The following is a 22,149-nucleotide window of genomic DNA, read 5'->3' on the forward strand; positions in this document are numbered from 1 at the left end:
AATACCAGAGAGGCAACTTTTGGCAAAACCTTTCATATACAATATCCATTGTTTCATGCAGTTCTAGGACACTTGGCATAGAAAATAAATTGAAAGCAGCCTTTTAAAACCCTGGTATCAATTCAGAATTTTCCATGTTTCATGATGGCTATTTAAAATAAAATTCAGGGTGGTAGTAGATCTCGACGTTTCATTACACCCTAAGCCATTTAGCATATAACATTCGAATTCAATTTTTTAACTATTCTAAGGATCTTTTTGTGTTTTTTCACTGGTGAAAATTTTCGCACTTTGCCCATTTTGCGCAACCCCTTAATCGCGTCTGATTGAGATAAACTTTTTTTTTATTGAGGTGCGTCCGGTTATTAAATTCGATGATCACCTGTTTTCCATACATGCCATTGGCACTCGAATATACTGCCGTTCTACGCATAATTGTCCCATGTTGCTTTTTGGTCATTTTCACTTTTTTTAACCAAACAGTCCTTTTTGATGTATATTTTCAGAAAACAGATCCAAATCATAAAGTTTGTTCGAAGACTTCATGAAAAAATACCAAGTCTGTTTGTCCCATTGTTGATATTCTACGCATAATTGTCCCACTAACAAAAATCCCAAAAAAGTGCGCAATAAAAAAATAATTACGTAGCGTTTAGTTAAGAAGTACATTACGCTAGATGTCGGGCACTGAAAAAATTGATGGAAAAATACAGGATCATTAAAAATGGCAGTGGCAATATTAATCACAGCAGTGAGAACAATCCTGTAAAGCTCTTCATTACTATCGTCGCTTGCATAACATGGCGGACGCATCTAGGATAATGAGCCTATTTTCGCAATGTTTCTATTATCACGCTACCTATTTGAAGCCGTTGGTTAGTGCAGCGTTTGCTATCTTTGTTCAACAAATTGGATCAAATGGTAGGGCGACAATTGGAGCACTCGATTGGAACTTTAGTTGCGATCAAACACTAGCATTTCATCGTTTTTAGGCCATTTGTGTTATTAGATTGGTTCTTAAGAACGAAGCAAGCTTGTGAATGCCAAATTAATGCACTCCATCGAGTGTAGGTAGAGTAATTAATGATCTTGTGAGGTACCCTTCTAAATAGTGTAAAAATAGGTACTTTACCCTATGTCCAATTTTGATAAAGCAACAAATCTCCCGAGTAACAGAAAAACTCACGACATACACTTTTGTAAAAAAAAATGAGTTATGAGCATCATTTACATAGATCGTTATGGGAATGATATGCGTAGAACTTTCCGGTTTCCGCTCGATTTCTCGGCATAACAGTCCCACTTAACATTTTTCTTAAAAACTAACGTTAATTGAATCTCTATAATAAAAAACTGGACTGATTATAATGAAAACGATTGCCATGAACGTAATTTTGGACAATAAAGCTTTATTTGTTACACCGTATCCCTCCAGATGACTAATACAATTTTCATCTTCAATCGCGTTTTTCTCAGTTGCCAGTTTTGCAACATGGGACAATTGGGCGTAGAACGGCAGTATACAGCCGTCTCAATAGATGCTTCCTCTGTCGCCTTCAAACACCTAGCGTCAACTGATTTCCTAAATATACAGTAAAAAAATGTGGCTGGAATTTACATGAAATGAACGACAGTCGAACATGAATTAAGTAGGGAGTAGATGTGCCATTTCCACGTACACAAACTATTATTTGAGGGCCGAACTGAAAAAGAAAGCAAAAGTAAACACCAAAAGGGCGCAAAACTGAGACTCCGCTAATGGCACCAGAAGACCACGCTACGGCTTTGCCTACGAAGCAAAAATGTGGAAAGCGACGTTGCACGGACTCAATTCTTACAACACCCTACTCTTATAGTTTGGTCTTAAAACATCACAGCAATATTCCAGGATTGACCGCGATAAAGAAGCTATTTGAGTCAATTGATGATTTTTTTGGCTATCCTGAAGATGCATCCCAGCATTCGAGATGCTTTGCCAACTGTATAGGAGATGTCCTGTTTAAACGTAAGATGAGAATCTAATGTCACTCCCTTGATCCTTCACGTAATCAACACGTTTAATTTCTGTATCCAGTAGATGGTAGTTTCAACTAACAGGCTTTTTTTTCGAGAAAATGTGGTCGCCGAGTATTTCTTCGGATTTGCACATATGTGCCACACCAATCAGCGTAGGTTTTAAACTGTTGTTGGAGTAATCGGCAATCTTCACTTGAGCGAATGAGAAGAAACAACTTGAGATCGTCTGCGAAGGACAGGCGGGAAGTCTTCAGCAGTAGATGGACGTCGTTGAAGTAAAGCAGAAACAACGGTCCTAAGTGACATCCCTGGGGAACTCCTGACATATAAGTCAATGTGGGTGTCTGACAATCTCAAATGACAACCACTATATCTTGAACTATGAGGTAGGATCGAAACAACGACAACAAAACTACCGTTGATTACAAAGCTTTAAATTAATTTTAAGGATAGCTATATCGTGGTTCACGTTGTCCCAAGAGGCAGATAAGTCTGTGCAAATAATACCGGTTTAGGCGCGACGTTTCAAACTCCTTGCTCTATAGGATATTAGGCACAGCAGGTTAGTCGCTGTCGATCGTCCAGACGTTGATCGTCACTTAGGTGCTGCTTGCAGTGAACCTAAAGAGGTTCCCTAGTCACCAGCTCGAATAACTTCAAGACACGATTCCACGATCGCTAGTTACATCTCGTTTTTTCTCCTTTTTGCGAACTGGAAATATGTTCGCCGATTTTCAGATAAATGAAAAAATGACACTGACAATAGATGCTCTAAAGATGTTAACAAGCGAAGTCACCAAAAAGTCCTATGGTCTATTCATATAGCTAGATCCAAAAAGCTGCAGCAAGCTGAGTTCGTCGTTCAACCATGTTTCTGACAAGATAATGACTGCGTTGGATACAGCTGAGAACAGCTCATCGATATTTGTGCGTAGCCCTCTCACATTCTAGTAGTATATTCGGAGCTGGAAATGGGAATTCATTACAACGAAAGCAGTATCTGTATGTCTAGCTTCGGAGGAACGTATACATTCCCGATTTTTACGTGGAGGAACAGCCGCGATAATTTGGATTACTCGTCATCATAATTTGGATTACGGATGACTAGATTAATATCAGCTACTGAGCCAGAAGTATGTTGCTCAACGGTAGCCTGGAACCGAAAATTACTTTGAGGGGATGCAGTATCAAAGGTAGCTTCGAGAGCAGCTACTTAAAAATAGTTGCGTTGCGTGAGCACTAGACTGCCCAGAAAAATAATGAATTTTTAAAAACTCAATCGGCCCACCCCTGAGTCGATTCCTAGTCCTACCAGGAGTACTTGTTCCAAATTTGAAGCAAATCGGACAAGTCTAGCTACCGGACCAACGTGCTTGAAGTTTGTATGGGATTTTTCGACAATTTACATGAAGACAATTTACATTTTACAAATGTTTAATTTGTTAGAACCTAATACTGATACACTACCATGCACTGCTAGGCCCCATGCAAAACTGACTCAGACATCACTTCGTTAAAAGTTTAATAACTTTTCCTATTGGAGTCGGATCGCTTTGCAGTCTTCAACAAAGTTGTAGATAATAAAATTATCTTCTTAAGTTTCACTTTTGGTTATAATCTGATGTATACAGTGTCACCTAGCGGCGAAAATGTGAGCAAGAGGGTTTTCTCCATGTAAATTGTCGAAAAATCCCATACAAACTTCAAGCACGTTGGTCCGGTAGCTAGACTTGTTCGATTTGGCTCAAATTTGGAGCAGACACTCCTGGTGGGCCTAGGAATCGACTCAGGGGTGGGCCGATGGGGGTCATTTTTTTTCTGTCACTCTAGTGAGCACGGTATACATGCGATGCATTGCAGACTGATGACTCTCATTTCCAGCCTACTCATTTCCAGACTACTTGAAGAGCATTGTTTGGGAATAACAATTAATCCAGTCCAAGCGAGAATTTCGCCTGAGAACCACCATCGTTGCGGGACACGACCATCTTTACCGTAACTTGGGATATGAGAAAGGAAGTATTGATGTGGTACTTACTTAACGGAAGGCCCTGACTCAGTGACGCTCCCATAAGTACGGATTCGCCTCAAGCAAGCGATACGACTGTGAATTTATATTCGTGCATAAAAAGTTTGAATAGTTTATTGTTCTAAATCAGTGATTCTCAACCTGGGGTGCGCGGACCCCCAGGGGGCCGTGAAGTCGTTGCTGGGGGTCCGCGAGGAAAAATGTATTTTCCGAGTGCATATTGAAATTTCAAGTTTTGTTTCCTAACAAACTGAAAATAACATATTGATAACATATAAAATTGATGTTTATTCGTGGGAGTCCGCAGCAATCTAGGGTGATTTCTAAGGGTCCGTGTACGAAAAAGGTTGCGAACCGCTGTTTTAGATGTTAAGGCGTTTAAACTCTGGGTAACCGTTTGTCGAGAGTTTGTTTCATTGAAATCAACTTGAACTCGGGCAGCCGGCTGTCAGAAGTGTTGTCGACAATATAAAATGGACCATAAACAATGTGTTTAAAAGTGGTATTGCCCAATACTAACTAACTCTCTCTCATCTAATATGAACCAAATGATTTGTTTTTCTTTTTTTTGTAGGAGCACACTAGTGCCGCTACATGCAACAGGTATCATGTTCTATGGAATTTCCTATATACATGGAACAATCGTGCGTAAAATGGCCGATTGCGTCAAAGCACGTGCTCCCCACTCCATTTATGTCACAATTTGTTGTAGTTCTTCCCCCTAATAGCGTGGCAGAATTTATAATTGGGTCTTTACAGGTATCACAAGAAACTTGATATTTTCCACTTCGTTCGAGTATACGTTGCGATATTACAACGAAGATGCGAAATAGAAAAAAAAATGTCAATGCTGCGTTCCTAAACGATTTTAATATCATGCACGAATCAAACACCCGCCGTCTCCAAATAGTACATACTTATTTTAAGCTCAGTATAATTTTGTCCATTTAATCGACTAAAAGTAAACTATCAAATATGATAATAAGAAATTTGTTCCTCATGCTGAAATGATTGCTGCAAATTGGTGATTCGTTTTGAATTGTTCTTGCGAATTGCCAATTCTCAACCCACATACATAATTCGAAAGTCATCATTCACTCAGACAAGACCATGCGTATTTCCCACGCGCAATAAAGACTCAGTGGATTCGTTTCCTAGTTGGTCATATAAACACTTAACAAACGAATACATTAGTTTCAGTCCAAAGAAAGCTCGATTGGCATCAACAGGCGGATACATGTTCCCTTACAATGCCGTCGAATCATAGAGAGTAACATAAAATTGTGTTGAAAAACGTGAAAATGGCTTGGTTAATGTGGTGTGTAATTGAAACCGATCTGATATTGTAGAGCTGGTGCGTCATGTCATCCGTCAAACTTGGAATTTGAATGGTGCGTAGCGAAAACCACACTAAATAAAAAAATTACAAGTCTGGAGTTCGAACAAGTGGTGTGCACAGAGATCAGACTAGATATAGGAAAATGCAACGTCGGGACAACCACCAGACCTGCAGTTTTCTTTAACATAAACTTTCTCGAAGAATTGAAAAGGTATTTGACGAGAAATTAAGCTGTGCTAAATTTTTCTTGAAGACATCGTCGCAATCGAACGTCAAACAATAGTGAGAGATTCGGCATTACTCGATATACAATGTAGTAGGAAGACAGCGGGAGTTTACTTATGAATTGCGAGAATAGCCATTTTGCACGTCGCAATGTAATCCAGACTAAGCGAGTGCATCAAAGGAAAAGTTTGGGTCCAAAGGCAATAGTTCACAAAGGATTTGTTCTTGTCAGTGTCCTAAACTGTTTGAATATGAACAGTGTTACTTTTCTGATGTGATGAAACTGGACACAGTCGATCTCCAACTTCGGAAACAATCCACGTTTTCTCATTCCAACAATGTTCGGGGATTGCAAATAGATGTTCCAGTAAGATAACAAAAAAACCAACAGCTTTTTACTTCATACTATAATGAAATATTTTAAACCCCTTCCAATCACAATGTATCACAATTTTTTCCAATTCATTAAATTTAAATAGTGTTGGCTCTCTCTAACAAGCGAAATCTAAATAATCAGAATCCGTACCACTCGATTATAATGGGCCCTGAAAAAACCTCTCTGGTAGCAGCAGCAACCAACCACACGGACACCCCTTAACAAAACAAAATTAATGCCCGGTTGTTGTGGACATGATAACATGCAACCGCACAGCATGGAATGGACCGAGCTGCAAAGGGCGACGTGGTTGCCGCAGAAGTTGCGGTCCGGCCAAGATTGCATGTTCGCAATTGTTCTCTTTCAAATTGAACAAAACTGTTGCTTCCTTTTTCGGTGCACTTTTATGTTGTTTCACTTATTTCACATTGGGTACCGGCGGGTGTCGCTTCGGTACTCCAACCATTCAATCGTGTGATTCATTCAAACGGGGACAACGAATCGAAAAAACAAATCCAATTCCATTTCGGGTACGGTACACACCAACCAGCACCGTGCGCCTCCACCATCAGTCACGTCATAAATTTTTAATTTCATTTCAACAATTAAAATTATATTAACCGACTCGTCGTGTAAGAGAGTGCCGACAACAGAACGCATGCCTGTAAATTACGTGCTGGTGTCCTCCGTGTGCGTTCCACCCGCTGCTGCCGGTCGGGCTCGAACTTCGAGAAGACTATCATTATTATGTAAGGAGACACATGTTCTAAATTGGAAATCAGCGAAATGTACACAGACACGCGCGCTCGTCCACCCGGCTTAAGTGATTGTTTGCCTGCTGTACGACTATACGAGTGCACATTCCGGATTGCCACGCTGCTTGGGGGGGGGGGGATGGGGAGAGCGAAGGGAAAAAAACTTTTCACGCTGTCGATAGGCTGTGGGTACGCCATCTACGGGGGCTACCACTTAAACCGTGGTTTATATCTTGATTTAATTAATTTAATTGATGTGTTTGCATGTGTGTTCGGTGGGGGCCTTCTCGCTAAATGAGTACAATTGTTGCGTTGGCCGGGGTGGTACTTTATTGGAGGTAGCAGGATTATTAAGTGTGAGGAATAGTGTAGTTGTCTGTAGGTTGAGAATTCTTTCTTATGTTTTCAACATAAGCAACAATTTGCTGAGTATGGTTTAAGATTAAAAAGCTGAAATGTTTGCCACAGAAATGATTTAATTAAATTAGTTATGGAATTGTCGCTTCATCAGAATCCAACACTAACTTGGTGACAGGACTAAGCTAGCGCCGGATTGTCGCTAGTTGCAAAAAAACAAAAGCACGATTTGTGTTTCTGAGCAAACCCCTAGTGCTGCTTGATGTCTTGCAAGAAAAGGAGTTCATTTTTAAGCTGATGAGAACTAGTGAAATTGAAACATTTGGTTTGGCTTTGCAAGCCAATACAAGATGCACGATGCTATTGCACCGTTTGTTTGCTTTTGTCGGGAGAGAATACAACAAATATGTCGTTTTGAATTTTTTGTTTTTTGTTTTTGATTGAACATTAAGGATATTCGCCTCCTTTTTAGAAAAATCTCTAACCCTCACTGATGGTGCAGGCTGTAGATTTTCAGATACTTGACGTTTCCTAAGCGTTTTCTGAGCAGAGTTGACCGGTGTTTGAGGTCTGTTCACAGAACTTGCACGTATTCAATTGTCCTTGATGTCAGTAAAAAAGTTCTCTGTATAACGGTGCTATTAGAGTCCGTGCATCGTCATGTAGGAAGGAATGAGTCGGTCTACCTGCATTTTAACCTATTGAAATACCTGGAAAGTAATTTCTTCATGTCCCCTCCGTAATGGATTCCACTGTGACATGCAATGACGACATGAATCTTTAATGATCATTTTGTAAGTAAGTGACGACAGATCATGCAGTCGAATCTCAATTTCCCCATCGTCGATAGACATGTTTTTGATTTTAGCGTTGTCACACACAACAACGAATTTTAAGTTGTTATGCAAAGTTAGTCATTTCGCCGCAGAGTTGACATTGACTTCTCACTTTTAAATTAAAGGTATAGTGTTTTTCCCGCTACTGTGCACTGCGCTGACCGTGCAAATGATCGAAAGATTGTTTTCTCCTATCCCATTATAATCCAGGATTCTCTAAAGTGAACCAAATTAGTGATATATTCAGATTAAAAAGTGTCTCAAAGATTCTGGGAACCACAACACCGTAGTTTGAAATGGTTTGAAAATTAAAATATCTCATACATAAAAATTCATACACTCAAATGAAAACAACAAACTTTACGTTGTTCACATATTTATTCGGATCTTTTGTTAGCCAACATTTCTTTTACACCTGTGGTAACGTTTTGTCATAAAATGGAATTGTTTCTTTTCAGCCACAATTTGCCAAAAATCGACAGAAGTCTAATCTCACAAACAAATACGAGATGTGATGTTCCCATTGATGTAATAATGCAGCAGTTAGATGTTGGAATACTACAGTATATACGCATTAAACGATGGATAGTGCAATAGTTGGATAGATAGTTGGATTTTTTTAAATGATTTACACACTGGTTATTATTAACTCCCAAATTTGGGTAATATTTGGCTTTGTTCTAAAGCATAATTTAGTGTCGACCAGCGTCTCGTTAAAGAAATATGGGATCAGTTCTGACTTCATGAGTTCATATTACAATGTTTGTGATTCTCAAAATAATTTCTCAAGAATAATGTAATCTTCATCGGCCTAAATCAGAAGAGTAGATCTAACAGAACATCTTTCATCGTAAAGCTAGGTATTTCGTTCTGGTGAAACAGTTTCCCATATAATATCAAGATAGTTGTACATCTCTGGATGTTTCCAATTTATTTTATTCATATCGGTTTTTGAGTACCCAAGAAAGCAATTGTTTGTAGAAGTTTCCTCACTACTTGAGTTCTTGTTTGCCCGGCTGACCCTAATTTTCAGGGCGGCCTAAGTGCTTCTATCAGAATCTCGGATTTTCGTAAACAAGTAAAAGTAAACGAAACAATAAAACTAATTTTTACCTTATTTAATCACTCCACTTCCAAAACTCCGCTGCACACTGCACTGCTCACTGAACTGCTGACGGAAACGTTACTCCGGCAGCGGCCATTACTCCTTAATAATTAGCTGCGGAGGTGAGCGTTGCTCCTTTGTCGGAACCTCCCTAGCGATGGTGGCGACGAATTGTCGAGCCCACCTACTTCCCGTGAATGGACTAGGTAGACACCACAGTGATCTACCTTAGGTGGAACCGTTGTCCAGCCTGCTTCGTTCTCCTTGGCGATTAGCAGTGAAGGAGAGCAATGATCGTTCGGAAGTGAAGGCACTATGAGAGCGGCTTGGCGTCTGTTGGGTCCGCTATGGTTAGCCAGCGAAGCGCTGCGATTAGCTTCCCTAATCGGCGACACGACACCATACACTTGTTTTCGTACCACGATCCGGCACTAAAACCGAAATCAAATTTGTCCACCGCACTCACATGCACTTATTTGCGGGCTGGAATTGCCCAACGAGAGATCGTTCGCGACGTATAAACATACGGTCCGGAACTCACTGACTTTTTGCCTTCCTTCCGCGATGTAAACAACCCTCGCCTTCCACCTTCGCTGTCGTCGTCACCCGCTAAACTGTGAATTCAGCAACCATTTTTGGCAGTGCAAGTGGAGTAAAGTGCCTATCTAATCCCTATGTCAATTATACACAATTTACGAACAAAAATTACTACACCTATCTGCACGAATAAAACAGTTCACAAACGCGAAAATGAACAAAAAATTACAATTACATGTGAACGATACGGAACAGCGGTGAGCATAATGTTGCGTAAACAAATACACTCTACGGAGTTTATACACAACATAGCTATTTTTCCACCCAGTGCTAAATTATTACCCTGACGGGTTACACGCTTTAATATGTATATTATTTATTAAAAACATATATACTTAATAATATTCCAGCTCTCTTGGGAATTAATTATTTTATTTCTAATCACTAAGACAATTTCGCTAGATTTTCAGAGCAGCTTGCACTCAGTGCACTAGCGCGACTTCCGGAAGGTTAAGAAGACTGATATTTGTTTCCTTCCCCCATACAAACGAGAAGCGACAGAGGTTACAGCACCTCTATTGTGTGAAGGTTGGAAACTTAATGAAAAAGTGTATATGTATGTGTGTGCATTACTATGGGAAGTACCACCTTTATCCGCAAATGGCGTTGCTGTTACTGTATCCAGATTCTGGAAAGAGTTGCCAGTCTTCTTGATATGCAGTCTTCGCTAGAAGGATCAGGTATCGTAACAAACAGCCCGTTCTCTATATTACTCGAAGTTTTTGTACTCTATCTCGATACGGTATTCTTGGAATTCATCACAAATCGGCAAACACGTGTAAATATCCCATCAAAACTCTGTCACAGGCATGGAAAGTGCATGCTATGATACGCACCTCCTTTTCAATCTAGTCATCATTACGTCCGTAAGACGATTGCGCCAAATACAAAGTTCACTCTCACTTTGACAGTGTACCTTTATCGGTGTACCTGGGTTATAAAATGTGTCCTCGAAAAATCATCAGAGCATTCCGTATTAACATATTTGTTTTTGATTGAGCTGTCAGGTGCATTTGTTGTGCCCTTTTGGACACAGCATGTAAGACGGGCAAGAAATGGATCGGAATGCTTTGAACAGGAGGATCACGAGTTTACTAGCTAGGATAGCTGTATTATAGAGTCCCGTACAAAGGAATGCGCAACACTGCATAAACTGATAACTACTTTTTTGTTTCTGGCAACCACAGTTTTTGTTGTAGCATTGCGTGACTTCAACCGAGTTATGCAAAAAATTCATACGCAGTGAATAAATCACTTGCTGTTTCGCGGCTTACAGAACTTTATTTATAATACTCTTGCATGTAATTTATTGTACATTGTTACAAAAGGGTATAATAAAATGAATAAAGTGTCACGTTTAGTCGATTGAAATATTTGCGTAATATTATTTCTGTCAACACTAATACTTTTCATGCTTGTTCTCCGAAAGAAGAATGTTTGTTTACTTTGCACGATGCCAATAGCGGCCCTTACACGTTCAATATTTTTGTCAATACGCGTATTGACGATATTGTTACAATATTTCAATCCCATTTGAAATCCACATCGTCAATACAAGTTTTTTCGATTACACGTACAATACTTTTGTCAATGCTGTCTAGTATTGACAAAAATATTGAACGTGTAAGGCCCGCTAATGATATGTTCGATAAGGTAGACTTGACTTCCCTGTCGGCGCACCTTTAAACTAGAGTCTGTGGTATTATAGAGTCCCGTACAGAGAAATGCGCAACACTGCCTAAAATGATGCCCTCTTCTTTGTTCCTGGCACCCACAATTTTTGCTGTAACTTTGAGTGACTTCACCCGAGTTAAACAGTAGAGTGAATTGAAAATCTACTGTTTCGTGGCTTATAGCACTTTATTCATAATACTATTTCATGTAATTTATTTTACATTGTTACAAAAAAGTATAATAAACTGAATACAGTGTCTTGTTTCGGCAATTGAAATATTTCACCATGATATTATTTCTCTCAACACTAATACTTTTCTTGCATGTTCTCCGAAAGAAGAATGTTTGTTTATTTTGCAAGATAGGTATCCATCTGACTGTTCGATAGGTAGATTTGGCTTCACTCTATGCGTGCCTTTATATAACATAAACAACGCCTTTGCTTTAAACATAAACAACGCCTTTGGTGAGGATTAGTATGTCATGGATAAGCCTGTCGGCCTCGGGATATCACGCTTGACCAATAATGTTTGCTTTGGAACATAAGTTGTGTTTTCGTTTTGGATCTAAGAGCTGTATCAGAAATAAGATATCTACTACAGGGCATTTTCGTTGTACCTACGTATTTGTGATGGTTTTAATTAGTTATCCTCCAGTAAGAGATATGCGAAGGCGCCATTTTGAACCAGCGAGACAGCCTAATTTTTGAGCCAGCCGTGCCAATCTATCTCTTTTTAGGAGCACTGCTCGATTTTAACAGTTGCCAGTTTATCTGCTTTTCTCTTCGCATATCTCTTACTAGAGAATAACAAGTTTTAATTAAAGACGCTGAATCCCTCTGGATAAAGGCTCGCCATCTCTATCTTTTTCTTATTATTTACCTGTATGTGCAATTCCAATCGAGCACGAGTCCTGTCAAAAGCGAGGGTCTGCCCCAAAGGGAAGAAGAGCGTGTCCGGATAAGAATAAGAAGAGTGGCAGATTTGACAAGCGCAAAACAGATTCAAGATAATCTGCATAAGGTGCATGCATGTGTGTACAATAATATTATTCGTGGCAAATGCCTTGAGAACCTCAAAAAAGCTGAAAGCACTAGTTTCTATATTCAAAACATTGTATTAATTAATTTAATTCTTTTTTCTGGAAGTAAAGCAGTATTTACGCAATATAGATATTGCCAATTGTAAAACCAAAACTCTCGCTTTACGTATGCCTATACCTTATCTGGTATCATCTTGGGTTTTCACGTCATTTGCAGTTTGACAAGACCAAAATTTGACAAGACCATAATTTGATGTTGGAACGGTCTATCCCTGAGAATCATCATAGGAAGGGCAATCCCTCGGTCAAAAGCGTTCAATCCGAAGAAAATCGCTTTGAATCCTTCTGGAACGAGGGCCATTGACAGGTCTCGTGCTCGATTGGAATGACACTGAAAGATAAATGGTAAACAAACGAAAGACGTGTCGAGTCTTTATCCAGAGGGATTCAGCCAGGGTGGCCAGACCTACCGATTTATCGGTAGTCCTACCGATTTCGGTCTTCCCTACCGATTCACAGACGACAAAACTACCGATATTTCGTTATTCCTACCGAAAACTACCGATTTTTATTGATTTTGGACACATCCTACTCAACATTCATTTTTTGGGTTAGATTTGGTCTGAGATTTGTGTTGTCAGTATTTTACAATTCTATGTCAATACTACGTTTTTGGGACAACAACCCGGCCTACCGATAACTACCGATAAACTTTTAGTGACCCTACCGATATTGAGGAATTCTATCTGGCCACCCTGGATTCAGCGTCGTTGGTTTTAATGTGCTCATCACAGCATGCCGTGCGTTTGATTGTCATTTTTCGTTTGTTTTCGTTTTTGTACGGTTTAAATTCTTTCGTTTCCAAAATCAAAATGTCGCACATTAAAATTAAGGTTTAGGACACATCGCAAAGTGGAGTGGGTGTAACTATGCGCGAAGCACTCAGTAAATGATCACGCGAGCGCAAATCCCTTTTAAACAAGTTCTTTGAGTGAACTTTCAGAAAAAGGTAGAAAGCTAGCACGTTCGAACCCGAAACTGAACCAAAAAGTTGCAATTCTAATTAGGAAGAATCAATCAATGCCTGTTTGTGAGAAGTAATTCTTAATTAGCATACGGAAAAGGATTGAGAAAGACTTAACCAAATCGGCTGTAGTTTCGTCCTATCGAATGTATCCATAAAATGAAATGAAACTTGTCGGTAAAGTGTTCGATCAAATATTCGAAAATTAGTGAAAAAATATTAATTTCATCTGGTTTTTACTATGTTCAAGTTCAATCTCGTAAAATTATTTGAATAAAACACATTTTTAAACAAGATTTGAAAGAGCAATATGTGAAAAACTTATTTTTGATTCTTAGCTTAGTATATGGTTCCTGCCATCCATGTCGTAAGATGCGACTGAAAACAGGAGAAACCCCCAGTAAAGGTGTTTCTCCATGTCGAAGACTGAACGGTTGGAGGGACAAAAATATGTCAGTCGTGCACGGAGTGGCATAGGGATTACCCTAGCTGTGTCAAGCGAATCTCTGACTAAGGTTCTTCGTAAATCGTAGGAATCAAACGATGGTCGTGTCCCTTGAACTCATTTCTGGATTCGCTGTAAGCTCTAGGCCAACAGGAAATACATCTATTGTTCGCCATATTTGTCGCATAATGAATCATCATCATCATCATTCCTTCTGATGATTTCAAAAGGGTTGTATCATTCTGTGGCAGAAATGGCTTTCCACTCATAATCGGCAGTGATGCAAATGTCCACCACATAATTTGGGGCTGTTCAGATATCAATTCGAAAGATACCGAATTGATGAAATACTTAAGCAGTACAAATCTGCGTATTCTTTACGATCTAGCAGGGCAGATGTGTTAGATGTAACTCTCTGCTCTGACAGTAGCGCATGAGTGGGCAAACTGGCTCGCCCGAACGATGTTATCATAAATATTTCATCTTTGATCATTTAAACGTCTTCTTTTCTATAGTTACATTTCATAATCCCAAATCTACGAACTGGGATCGCTTCGACGAGGGTTTGGCGACTGGGTCATACGGGTATTTCTATCGATTGTAGCTCCAAGTGACTTGGTTGCGGTCGTGGATGTAACAAATTCACTTATACTAGTAGCATACAAGAGACTTGTTCGCTTCGCGTTATGGGTGTTTCTAGAAGTATCCCGTGCTGGAATTCCGAAATTGTTAGACTTAAAAGTTATGTGGATAGTCGTCGGATGAAGAATTGTCAACTGTCTTTTTGACACACACTTTCCAGGCAGTACGGAGCCATTGCCGAAAACTTCCCCTGAGTTCTCTTCAGTTGGTTCTAATTCTTGGACATTTGCTCGTAGAGTTATGATAACCAGCTCGATCAAAAGGACGCTTAAAAGTTTTGCTCTGTATAAGTCTACGGGAAATATGGATAAAGCACAAGATTCGCACTTGGGCTGCATTCGAACATGCCAACCATTGGCGTAGCTTGAAAATTTGCCTTCATACACAAACTGGCACTGATTGGACAACTTAATTATCACATGGCAACTACCCTAGTAATCTCTAGCTAATTGAATGTCGTTAAAATGTAAAAAGCAATTATTCAACGTTCTGAGTATTATTCGTGTGATCTTTGTGAATTCGTTTGCGGAACTTAATATTATTTGATATGTTAATGCCCTGCAGTAATTCGATTACGTATGCGAATTTTTGATGCTATTTATATAGATGTACTATGTACAGGGAGCTAAAACTTAAGGGCATGTTTTTGTTGCTAGTTCAGTGTGGTAAAAAGCTATAGGCTTTATCAGCAGGGTTTTATTATTCCTTCGTGAGTGAAGAATCCAGGCTATTTATTGTTTTGTAATGTGGTCGCATTGTGCTGTTGTTTTCCATGTTATGCCTTTTTCTTTCGCCTCCCTTTCTTTTCCTATCCGGAAAGTTATGAGACGACAGGGCAAGGTATAAATTTCCGAATGACATGTGGAACGTGCCAATCGAGGCAATATATTATGACTCCTGATTCCGACTGACATTAGGTTATTACCCTAGCCAAATTGTATCTCATTTGATTTAACGAGAAAATTATACGAAATCAATCATCCTTAGGAAGACACTTGATCTTTCACACCAACCACCCTACGCAAGCGATCGTGTGTGGTACCCAAACCTCAGCTCGCGCGGCATGTAAGATCAACAAGCAAGCGCCACAGCCACCGGATTAGTCCGCCGTACGATCAAACAATGCAAAACCAGTAGACAGAAAAAAAACAACCGACAAATCCACCGATTCGGGAAAGCGGTCCCGTTTTACAACCGATATCCTTATTTGGGTCCCCAGTTCGATCGGTCTCTTTGTGGTAGCCCTGCTGACACATAAACTCTGCCAGGGTTGTTTGCTCTCCATGCAGTGTCCTCCGCTCACAATCAATGCCTCAACGGAACGCGCTGTAGTCGTGGCTGCAGCGCGTGGGACACCTGGGACAACACCCGTGGAAGCGGGAGAAGTGTACGCGGCGCAAAATTTATTAATCCAAGATAACCAAACCCGTCCACGGGCCGGTTCCCGTTTCCGTGCATGCGTCCGCCCGTGGTCGAAAGTGAAAACAAAGAGCTGATTTTCCTTTTTTATAGAAGTATACAACAAATTTGAACAAATTTATTACCTCATTTTCTAATTGAGAACTGCCCTCGTTGGAAGGGGAAGAGAAACCCCAAAAGTGGTTTTCCCCCACGGTCTGGATGTAAAGGGGTAGTTGATTCGATGTTTATTTTATATTTGCGTGTCAATGTCCATAGTTTTTTTGTGTCGTGCTTTGTGCTAATGAATGGCTGTATTTTTCGTCAAGTGTCTTCCATCCCCTCAGGTAATTGGAACTGGTTGAGCGTTTCCGCTTGAAAAACGAAACACATATTTCAAGATTGAAGCTACACGGAAAGGGGTAATAACAATCAGAATTTGTGGGAAAACTATACACAGATAGCAGGAAAAACTGGCGTAATTAGTCGTATGGTGTCATCCTCGTGCGAACTGATAACGCAATCTCAATCAATTATGTCTTAAAATATTTTATTACGATGGCCCGGATCGACAAATTTAAGTGGCTTCATTTTTGGGGTACGTGACTTGATGTTTTTCAAGGCTCGAATGCACGAGACAATAGACCTCATTGTTTTCGTTGTCGGTGGATCGAAAACTCGTCCAAAAATTAAAATGTTCAAGATTTGAACAAGTCGCTCGGTGGGAGGAACAATATTTAACTAGATTTGGCAGCTTCGGTTTCGGCAGAAACACAAAGGAATCGATTGTTGTTAGCCGCATCCCGCGTCGGAAGTCTGTACATACATACGATTGGTTCAATCGGTTCACTTGTGTCAACAGAACTGCCTCGGAGTGATGGGAGTGAACTACGTCGGTAAACTTGGAACTCTTTCCTGGGCACAAATATTGACGCAAAGTGACGCAAACGCGTATTGGTATCCAATGGATGCAAGAGTATTGGCCAACTCTTTTTTAAAGTCTCGTGAAAAACTTCTGGGAAAGATAAAAATGCTCGCGTGTCCAGAAGATATTCCGCAAACTATCAAGGATTTAACATGAATTGTGTTCGGTTTGAGTTCTGGGGACGTTGCTCTTTTGAAACAATGTATTGCAACCGTACCCTCATTTAGTGCATCGTAATTTTGATGGCGTTGTAATTGCTATAATTAGCCACCGCATCAATTTGTGGCAGATTTTTGAGTTCGTTTACTGTTCGTGGTCCTATTGAGGCAATTGCTTTGATTGATGATCTTTGCGATTGAGGAGATAAGAAACAGAAGCTGAATACGCCTCTTAATAATTGATTCACTCCAATTCAAGAAAAGTATAATCACATAAATGGGTTGTGGAATTAGCGTTTCGACTTCGTCTCATCAGAATCCGACACTAACTTAGTGACAGAACTAATCTAGCGCCAAATGCAACCTAGCTCCAAAAATATAATAAATTCGAAAGGCTACTATTTTGACGTTTTACTGGCAGGTTGACAAATTACAGACTGACAGTTTACAGTTTGATAGCTGATCGTTAAAATTACAGAAAAGTATTCTACCACACATTCACTAACAAATCCCTCTTCTTTCTCTCATCACCAGGTGAAAAACCGCACAAATGCGTCGTTTGTCTGAAAGCGTTCAGCCAGAGCTCGAATCTGATCACCCACATGCGCAAGCACTCCGGCTACAAACCCTTCTCATGCGGGCTCTGCGAGAAGGCCTTCCAGCGGAAGGTGGATCTACGGCGTCATCGCGAGGGACAGCACAGCGACCTCGTGGTGGGCGGAGGAGGGCAAACGCTTCTGCCATCGACGGAGGATTTCAAACCCATTATTGTTTCCAGCGATAATAGTACTGCCGTTTCCTCTGCCGCGGCGAACCTAACCGATAGCAGCAGCCCCGAACGCGATTCACCGAGTTCAGCCGCCGTTGCGGCTGTTGCAGCGGCAGCAGCAGCAGCAGCCGCTGCCGCTGTTGCTTCCACCACCAGCACTGGATTCCATCGTCACCATCAAGAGCACCAACAGCAACAACAGCATCACCACCATCAGCACCAGAACTACAGCCACCATCACCGTCATCATGCAGACATTAAAATGGAAGTTAGCAGCAGTTGTTCATGATTCGGTCCGAGCTGGTCCCTCTCAACGGTGCCGATTTAGTTTGTATTTATATATGTTACATTTTCCAAACCCCGGCCTAATGACGATTTTTTTTCGAAAAAAATAAAATAACTAAGGGCACGATTACCTATCAAACGAGCCGAAGAGGTATACACAGACAACAACAGATGTTGCCCAATTTTGACGCTTCTTCTTTATGACTGATGTTGGAAGCGAAACCAAACAACAGAAAGCCAACCGTCGCCTACTGTTGTTGTTTTTGTAGTCTTTGCTGCCACACGCGTCAGATGACGTTTCGGTTTTTTTTTCTTGGTTTCTTTTGTTGCTACTTCCCTTAACTCGTCGAAGTGAAACATTAAACATAATAACAAGCCGCAATCAAAAGAAATGCAAATGTTTGGCTTTGTTCGTGCGAAATAAGTGTGCCTCGGTGGATCAGATTGAAGTGTTCCGGAGTCCTAAAAACCTGTACAGTGTAGTAGTACCAATCAGTCGAGTTACAGACGTACTGTTCTTAGCAAGTAATTAATTTCAAGCATTTTTTTGTTTTATCTTAGAGAATGTTTCGAACTAGTTAAGCCAAAGCTATATTTTTTGGCTATTCACTACAGAAAAGCGAAGCTTCAACAACCAAAACATCTGTATTAGCATTTAATTTTTACTAGCATGTAAATACCAGTAATTTATTGCGAATGTAGTTTGCAACCTATTTTAAACTACTGTCTAGTCTTCTGCGAAGAGAATGAAAACAATCGAGAAACCCTTCAAGCAGCTAATCGCCTGGAAGGGGTTTCGGAATTGAAGGGGAAACGAGAGGCGCTTTTGTTACCGAAAACATTTCAGAAGAGGGACGTTCCTCCCAGTTCCAGCAAACGAGCGCGGTGGACATCGGCTGTGGAACGCCCCAAAACCACTTACACAAACACACACATGTTAGTCATGAATAGAGTTCTCACCTTTATTCACAAACAGCTACCGAACCAAAGACTCTATTTGTAAACAAGAAAATCGAAGGCACTTTTGTAATTGTATACTCGAACTGCTGCTATTCTGCTTTTCGTCTCCTGCTGTACTTATATCCTGTACCCTGTAGCCACCATTGTCCTTATTAGGTAGTGATTTCGTCCGATTAGTCGTACTTCTTTCCTTGTATGAAAGCAAAAAAATGTCATTTTTTTCTTCAAAATTTGTTATTTAGTCTTTAGTGAAAAAAAACACGTTAACAAAATCAGCTGATATGATGATCGTCCAAAAATTGAGTAAATTGTAGGTATTAAGTTTTAGCTTAAACTGTACGAACGTAATCAATTGTTAGCTCAATAGTAACTTATGTTAGTCAAATATATTGTGTACATAAAGTTGATTTAGTAAATATGATCTTCATTTACTAGCATAAGCAGTACTACTAGTTCTATTATATTCGTACGTGTTAGATCTTACGTTCAAAGCTGCAAACCCCCCAGTGATCGTTGTATATTTTTGATACAATGTAGCCCTATGTAAAAATGAATTAAGAATAAAAGCAACAACATCAGATGTTAGCGTTGTTATTTCGTATCCGAAAAGTAAGATATATTTTTAGATTGTGGCTGAATATTCTCTTACATGGTTTTTATTCTTCTTCTATCTTTTTGAACACGGTTCAATGCGTAAGCACAACTGAGTCGTAGATCTTTTATGTTTTAACAACGTGAAATACATAATAATACTAAACATGTTTGTCTGCCAGATTTTGTTGACGTAGTTTGCCGCCCCGTGTGAAGAGATCTTCTTCCTTCGCGGTGAAGCATTAACTGCGTTGTTTGTCGCAGCTTGGGGTTAAGCCTTCACTCGAGTTATCGTTCACGTCTATGTCGTTATCGGTACTGCTTTCTTGCTATTCTCGAGGCTTATTTGTTATTTGTTTTTAAGGATCCATCTTCATTGGCATTTGTTTCTCCATTGATGGTACTGGTTGTTGGTTTGGAAGCATTTGGCGTAATCGTTTCTTTGCTGTTGGTAATGGCAGTTAGTTTCGTTGTATTGGGTGGCGATCGTTGTTGAGTAAGTATTTGTTACTGCCCGAGCAGCAGTCATTGGTCATAGTAATCGGTTGTGGTTTAGTATAAGGCGACTGTGTATCGGTTTGGGTCGTAACAGATGAATTTTCCGTGGTGTAGCCAGAGCTGTACAATTTCAGTTTAAGTGTATCGAAATACGTGAAATACTGATATTTATACTGTATACATTATACTGAACATTCAATTGAATACAACAGTTACATATGTTGACTACCCATGAGATGATATTTCAAACGCATAGCTATCACGTTATCCACTGTGTGATAATTTCAACTACTTTTATTGAAGCTGATCGAACATACCGTTCGATATTATATTGGTAAGATGTGAGTCCAGCATTGGTTCGACGTTGATCCAACGTTGATCCGACATTTGTCCTATGTTGGCCAACTATTGGCCCGATGTTAGTCCAACATTGTCCGATATTGGTTTGACATTGCTTCATATAAAATAAGAACTGCGCGAATACATGCACGTATTCGCACTTCCAGAATAAAAAATAATATTTTTTATTCTGCCACGTATTTACAATAAGGCAAAACATATAATTGCTTTGAATTCGTTAATTGGTGGCATTTCTGCAAAGAATGCTCCTCCATCCACAATCAGTACAATCGTTGCATCAACTGGTCAAGTTCTGATGGCACTGTGGATGCTAAGTGGGAATATTTTTTGGTGGCTTGATTTGTGCACGTACATAGAAAAATAATTAGTACACTCACAACTCGGCCGTAATACCTTTACAGTAATAAGAAAAAAATGCTCTAATAGCAAGACATTTAATACTAAAACGGTCCCGGCAAAAAATTCCCCAAACGGAAATACCAATACATTCAAATCCTCTCTGCGTGGCACTCATGTCTCATCAATAAATATTAACGCGTCGGATTGTCTGGAAGTGTGTAGCACTTCGCTTGTCATTGTATTGCGCATCAAGCGAAGTGAGCACAATGTGGATAAAGACGAGTTTCGATTTTCTCTACACGACAGTTTACACGACGTCACCCGCGTTACTGGTTGGTACGGTCAAACTTATGTCGAAGGGTGTCAATCCAGATTCTCTGACGCGTTCTTGATGTCGCATCATTTTCTAGTGTGGTATGCGCACCAGTAGAAATGCTTCGACATCTCCAGTGGAGTTCTCGGAACGATTACAAACTTTTACAAATCCGCTCATGACTTGAACAGACCACACAACATTTTTACGATAGATTCCTTAAAATCGTGGAAATTAATCCGGATCAATGAACTGCCCAGCCCAGGGACAATCTGACAGAAAGTGCTTGTTTCATATATGTACCTCTGTTTAGATAATGGCGTTAGTATACCATTACCATATAAGTGACATCGTTTATAGTTTGCCTCTACTTCCCGTAGATTTCTACTTGCTTGAACCAATATCTTCCGGCAAATTTATTTTGGCTTGGTTTATTGATGATTATCATAAAAAATAAATCACAATTAGACGCGAAACATTTACCGTTTAATGCTCTCGTGTGAGTACTTGTTTAAAAAATAAAATAATTCGCACGGTTTGCGAATCTGAAGAGAAGAAAAGTTATACATGAATAAAACAATATAATATTCCGAAAATATGACGAAATCTAGCGATTCAAAGATGCTAAAATGTAGTACTGCTATATGTTTTATTCATTCGCATAACGAAGTAAAACTAAATACTATAAAATGAGACTGGGTGTTGTGTATATAGATGTAAACAGCGTCAAGAAATGGTTGGGTGTGATATGTTCAAAGCCCGAATCTGACTCGAATCCGAAAGTTTAAAATTTCAAAAACCCGGACCCGACCCGAACCCGAGAAATTCAAATTTAAAACCCCGGAATCCGACCCGAACACGAAAAGTTTAAATTTACAGAACCCGAACCCAACCCGAAACCCGTCGGGTCCGGGTTTCGGGTCCATGAACCCGAACCCGACCATCTCTATCATGCATGTAGGAATATGGAAGCAAAATACATACGTACTGCACCATCAATCTTCAAAACACCAAAAAAATAAATGGAACAGCAAGAGACAGCGTGTGCATAATGATTGTTTTGCTTTGACTTCTACCGTACGGAGAATCATA

General features: G+C 39.9%; 1 protein-coding gene across 1 annotated transcript in view; it reads left to right on the top strand.

Moving 5' to 3' along the window:
* LOC131690912 (zinc finger protein sens-like) overlaps positions 1–19,490 on the top strand; it is a 52,024-nt gene extending 32,534 nt beyond the window's left edge. Inside the window, exon 6 of the mRNA XM_058976989.1 lies at positions 17,477–19,490. Within this exon, the coding sequence (XP_058832972.1) occupies positions 17,477–18,000 (524 nt within the window). The 3' untranslated portion in view covers positions 18,001–19,490. The remainder of the gene's footprint in view (positions 1–17,476) is intronic.
* Positions 19,491–22,149: the final 2,659 nt, after the last annotated feature.

Source organism: Topomyia yanbarensis, chromosome 3 (genome assembly GCF_030247195.1).
Source record: "Topomyia yanbarensis strain Yona2022 chromosome 3, ASM3024719v1, whole genome shotgun sequence".
NCBI lineage: Eukaryota > Metazoa > Arthropoda > Insecta > Diptera > Culicidae > Topomyia > Topomyia yanbarensis.